The 6,000-nt window shown below is 41.9% G+C and overlaps 1 protein-coding gene across 5 annotated transcripts in view; it reads left to right on the forward strand.

Moving 5' to 3' along the window:
- Window positions 1-5,285, forward strand: part of LOC133350607 (guanylate cyclase 2G-like) — a 31,443-nt gene extending 26,158 nt beyond the window's left edge. For all 5 annotated transcript variants that reach the window (XM_061565131.1, XM_061565133.1, XM_061565132.1 and 2 more), the window contains 3 exons: window positions 1,042-1,133; window positions 3,361-3,480; window positions 4,539-5,285. In XM_061565131.1, the coding sequence (XP_061421115.1) occupies window positions 1,042-1,133; window positions 3,361-3,480; window positions 4,539-4,721 (395 nt within the window). In that variant the 3' untranslated portion in view covers window positions 4,722-5,285. The remainder of the gene's footprint in view (window positions 1-1,041; window positions 1,134-3,360; window positions 3,481-4,538) is intronic.
- The last annotated feature ends 715 nt before the right edge of the window (window positions 5,286-6,000 follow it).

Consider the following 6,000-nt stretch of genomic DNA (forward strand, 5'->3'; position numbering starts at 1 on the left):
CTGATTGCCCAGAAGAGGATCACTAGAGCTGCCTCCTCCAAGCAGAGGTTACTTCTGCTAGCAATGGCGTGAGCGAGCAATTGCAGGGATGCACCTTTACATTCTAACAACTCGTCGAGAACCAGCTGCTCTGCAATGGAAAATAATGAACAGCTGTCATTTTCAATGCTCTTTTCACAATCCTGTACTCGGAGCACTCAAAGTAATCAGCTTTTTACACAACCAAATTCAAGATAATATCTATTGTGAGTTTTTAAAGATTCTCTAGTATATAAATAATATTCTGGCAAGAGAATTACATTAATAGGAGCACACATTTGAAAGTTAGAGCGATTGTAAATGAACCGTGCTCAGTTTCCTGTATTCGTTACCAACACCTCTTCAATGTCGCTATCTATTATATATCTTCTGAAATTAGTTCACCATTTCAATTAAATGTTTCTTTGTTAAACGCAAAATATAGTTTAGTTAGTTACCAGCTAGTTTTGTTGGCAACAGCCAGCAGCAACTCACAATAAAATCGTTAGTTATTGTAGCTAGCAGCCATCCATAAAACTCTAGGCATAGATTACTTTAATAGCACAGTATTCCCTCGTTATTCGCGAGGGTTGCGTTCCGGAGATGCTTGTGAATATCAAATTTCGTGGATAATAATATTGGCCTACGAAACCCAATCGTTTACCTTAATTACCTTAAATAAATACGTAAATAAGCTATTAAATACATGAAAATGATCTCATCACTTTCTCACATCACATTATCGCTCATCACTATATCTCATCACTTCATCTCATCACATTATCTCTCATTAATTGATTTAATCATTGAATGTATCTCTCGGTGAACTTCTTTCACACCTCCAATTAGCACGGTTGGCTACATACAGTGCGAAAGAAGTTAAACATACATATGTGTAGAGTTCCAGATGCGATTTTGAATATCCAAAATCCAAGACAGCAAGTTTGTGAAAAACGAGGGAATCCTGTACTATCATGATGCACCAACGAACAGCTGACTTGGTTTCTCCCTTGGTTTTGACAGCGCTGCACATTCATGTCTCGGAAGCCACCACAAATCTGCTGAAGCAGATCGGGGGCTATTTTTTGGTGGAGAGAGGAACCATTAATTTAAAGGTACGTCCGTAGGTATTTTGCTCCTGCGAGCGTTCAATAAGGGATATTTTTTTTAAAAAGGACAAATGTAACTACATCTGGCCATGAGAATGGCACATAGGTGGCATTACAATTTGACGATGAGCAATGGGAATTGGCTCTTAAAATAATGAGTCATGATAATAATGCGGTGTCACTGAAATGGCAACCTACAAAACAATTGTTTTACCAATAAAACGTTTTTGGGATAAATAAATCATAATCGGGCGGAATGGACATGAAGAAGTCAAAATGGTGGAAATGTAAACAAGATTTAGATCATTCTAATAAATATACCAGAGATTTCAGAGATGTCTGATATCGTTTTCATGTGAGGAAGTGACCACAGGCTGATGCGATGCCCGTTGCACTATAGCCAGAGTGAGGACAACGCTAATTACAGGAACAGCAAGATAGGTCATATACAAAATACAGGATAAGAAGAAAACAACTAAGAGATGATACAAAATAAATAATGATCCAATTTCTTAATTAACACATACTACTGCTTCAATTAGATTTACCAAGCAATGCAACAATTGCTTTTGCATGTGATTACCTCTCTTCCCCTTGAGGCACCTGAGGTCACTTGGAGAGTGTGGCTGTGCTGTTCCCTGTGCAATTGCATTTCTCGGTGGACATGACATTTGCCACGGGCCACTATCATCTAAAAGGTCAAAGAAGCAGTGCACGGACAAATGTCACCCTCAATTATGAACAAAATGTGCTCGGGTTGCACAATTATGCAGTATGCAAGGGGTGGCGAGTATAATAATCATTTTTAATTGACACCAGTAAAAGGACACACAGGAAAATTTCGATTTAAAGCTTTCGTGACTGCAGGGACTCATCTTCTTGGTTCTTTCGGTAAATTCACGTAGAAAGAAAATAATAAAATAATAAAAATAAAACTAAATAAAATAAAAATTCTCACGACGTTTCGGCCACAACACAAGCAGCCGTCCTCAGGTGAAGAAACAAAGCTGTCGGAAACAGAGCTGTCGGAAAGACAGCGTCCAAATGAACACCGCCAAGCTTGGCAGCGTATATTTAAGCTGGGTCGGGGGGAGGAGAGCGCCTTGACAAAGGAGTTTACATATCAACAGCGGAATTAAGCATTTTGATGGAAAATGTTGCAAGTTTATTATCTGCATTTTCCATCAAAATGCTTAATTCCGCTGTTGATATGTAAACTCCTTTGTCAAGGCGCTCTCCTCCCCCCGACCCAGCTTAAATATACGCTGCCAAGCTTGGCGGTGTTCATTGGGACGCTGTCTTTCCGACAGCTCTGTTTCCGACAGCTTTGTTTCTTCACCTGAGGACGGCTGCTTGTGTTGTGGCCCAAACGTCGTGAGAATTTTTATTTTTCTTCTTGGTTCTTTCGGTAAAGTCACGTAGAATGGAAATAATAAAATAATAAAAATAAAACATAATAAAATAATTATCACGACGTTTCGGCTACAACGCAAGCAGCCGTCCTCAGGTGGAGAGCAGGTCTGTCGAGGAGACAGAGTCTGAATGTTATTATGTTTTATTTTTATTATTTTATTATTTCTAGAACGAAAAAGATGAATTCCTGCAGTCACGAAAGCTTTACATCGAAATTTTTATTTTATTATGTTTTATTATTATTATTTTATTATTTCCCTTCTACGTGACTTTACTGAAAGTGCCAAAAAGAGGACACACACCGGATTATTGCGTAGTATATAGCAGGGACTGATATGGTTTAATTGTTAGAACACTGGAATTGCATTTAAGACTTTCAAAAACAATGTTGCAAGTTTCTTAAATTTCCCCCACCCAGCAGTATAAAGGGGTAAACCACAGTTAGTTGATCAGCTGGTCACGTGTGGTGGGGTACAGTGTGGATACTCTTCCAAGATGTCTGACCTGCTTGGAAGAGTAGACCAAATTACCCCTTAGAGGAGCTCACCTGAGCTCCCATTGAGGGCTGAATTTAATTCTTGTTTATTGCAAGACCTTTAACGTGCACAGAAATAAGGAACATTCTACAATATACCACCTTCCAACGACATCATGATGAGGGTGACCATGCGATCCAAGCAACAGACTTTTCACGATTAGACTTTCAACTCAGCCAGTGAACCTTGGAGTCATATGTGATTCATCAATCACCTCTCACAGCCTTCCATGGTGTCCGTGCACTTTGATCGATTGTTCGCTCTGCCCGTGTCCTGTGTGTTAGGGGAAAGGCAATCAGTTGACGTACTGGCTGAAGGGAAAGGCTGGTTTCCAGATGCCTCTTCCTGAATTCTTCCACACGGGAGAAATTCTGAAGAACAAGGGCACTGTTGAAAGCAATCAGGTAAAGCGCCAACTCTGTAAAAGAAGCCCATGGCACAGTACGAGAGATTTCATGTAGATCGTTCCTTTTGATTGTGTTTAGTCGCAAATTATCCATACGAGTGGCAATTAAAACGAAAGTGTACACACTAACCGTTGACATCGCTCAGAGTTACCTGCTAGACAACATTGCGGTATTAATACAGCTCCGATGTAAGTGATGTAGTTAACGTGCAGGAAAAAAGAAATGTGATATTACAACATTTCTTAAGAAATGCGTATTGTCATTGACGTGAGTCAAAAGCTTGGCCTTTTTTTACCACAATGAGCCACACTTTGATTTTGGTCATACATTATAGTATGAAGACAATAATGTGTCCTGGACGCATACTTAAATTGTTGACAGTGTTTTTAACAAGCTAAATGAGCCAAAACATAAAGTATTTGCACATCCACTCAAAGTAGGTATATGTACCGAGTAGATGTTTGAAATTAATCATCGGGTGCTCAGTTGAGAGCAGAATTAATGGTTTCAAATAGAACGATAAAACTGAAAAAAAGCTTCAGATGGTCTGGGTGCATCTCAGAGTGTGACTGACCACCTCTGACGATTCTTACCTTGTTTCCAAATAAATAACTGCTGCTGAACACAGACCCCAAGGCCAATAATAACACGCAGACGGCAACAAACAGCACTATTGGAGGCACAGTAGATAATACTGAATATGTTTCTCGAATAGAGCAAGATTTAATAACCTGGGAGAAAAGAGACGATAGTAGGGAATTCCTAAGTTCTGCAAAGAAGGCGAGAGAGAGAGAGAGTGCGCTTTGACCTGCAGTGTGGTGGTTGAACAGAACATGGATGAGATGAAACAGTGAGTATGCTAGACCGAGTTCTCAACATGGGCGGAGATTCATGGGAACAGTTACCAATGGTCACAGCAATAGAGGAGTGATAAGTAGGCGGCTGACCGCTGGCGAGGGAGACATTGAAACCAACGAGCGCGCCGGATTGATCTCTCGACGTGACTCGCTTCACGTCGAATCCTGTCACTTGCTGTGGGTGTCTGGCCACTGCAGATCACGGAGAACTGGACGGAGGAGTTCGCTAAGGACGTGGCCGCTTTTCGGGCCAAGCAGAGCATGGGCGCTACGGCGAACCGCATTCCCCCGCACGGCGCCACCGGGGACAAGCACGGCCCCAAGGGGCAGCGTCCGTCCCCCGTGACCCAGGCCAGCAGTGTGTGGGCAACGACACAGTAGGGCGTTTTCACGGGGGACCAAAACGAAAAAGGAGTCGTGCGTTGAAACACGCGTTTGACTGAGATGCAGGTTGCGGTGCACGTGGCCAGGTCTCGGGACGGTTTGAGTTGCGCTCCAAAACTAACAAAAAATTGTTAGCCACGCAATTGTTGTGCATCTGTAAAGTAATTTATTGGCCACTGTTTAGGCTCTTTTTAAGCACGATGTTTTGAGGTGCAGCCATTGTGATTTGGTTAAGAGCTGCCTTTATAGATTATAACCCTAGACTGAGCTACGGTCAACTTGACATGCGTGCAAGTAAAAACACCTGGTGCTTAGCCCTGGCATCATAGAAGGCAGCGTTAAGCCTGCAGGCTTAAGTGATTGCATTGCTCGGCAGTAAGTAGTAATGTCTAGAAGTTTCAGACGTGTTTTTTTTCTGTGTCGGATTCTGGTATTTAACCCCCATGTGCAGTACCTCGAAAATGAATGAAGATGAAAAAAAAAACCGTTTGGGTTGAGAGTTGGTGGTTTATAAAATAGAATAAATAATAAAAAAATGTGATGTATTTTCTTTCAAGAACATCTCATTGAGCCTCCAGAATATTATTGAAATGAGCTTTTTGTGTGTTGGAACCCCCCCCCCCCCCCCCCCACGTATTTCAGCAGATAACAAGGGCTGGGTAGCCCACCGTGGATTTCGAGTGATAACATCGTCTCTTTGGCATCGCAGGACTGTGAGTGAAATTGACGGCCAGGGAAGACCATCGTTCAAGTGTGGATTAATTATGGCTGATGATGATAATGAGCAAACGTTTGGACAAACAGGTTCATCTCCTGGATAGCTCACAGTCCAGTGGGTTTGGAAGTGTAACAGTGTCTGTATGATCTTCCTACTACAAAGCCTCCAAGGTACTGGATGACAATTTTCAGTAAAACATTATATTAATTAGTCAAGTACTACGTCAGGCTATAGTACTAGTCATAGCCTCCACCAGAGGTAGGGCCTTTCACTTTGTGTCAGAAATGTCACATGCTCAGCACGATTGTGGCAATTACGTTGAGGTACTAAGATTATATGTATTCGTCAAGTGCCTGGATGGTTATAGAGCGTGCACAAATTATTATATATAAAACACTGGGATCGAGTTCCCTCTTTGAAATATAGGCAAAGCAAACCCACAGTGCAAGTAGATAATGTTTTCAAGAAAGGGCGCCATAGGGCATCAGTGTGTGCGTGTTGAACTTCTTTCGCACCGCACGTAGCCAACCGTGCTAATCGGAGGTGCGGAGGAAGGAC

This window comes from Lethenteron reissneri, chromosome 34 (genome assembly GCF_015708825.2).
Source record: "Lethenteron reissneri isolate LAM-NWPU_2019-01 chromosome 34, ASM1570882v1, whole genome shotgun sequence".
NCBI lineage: Eukaryota > Metazoa > Chordata > Hyperoartia > Petromyzontiformes > Petromyzontidae > Lethenteron > Lethenteron reissneri.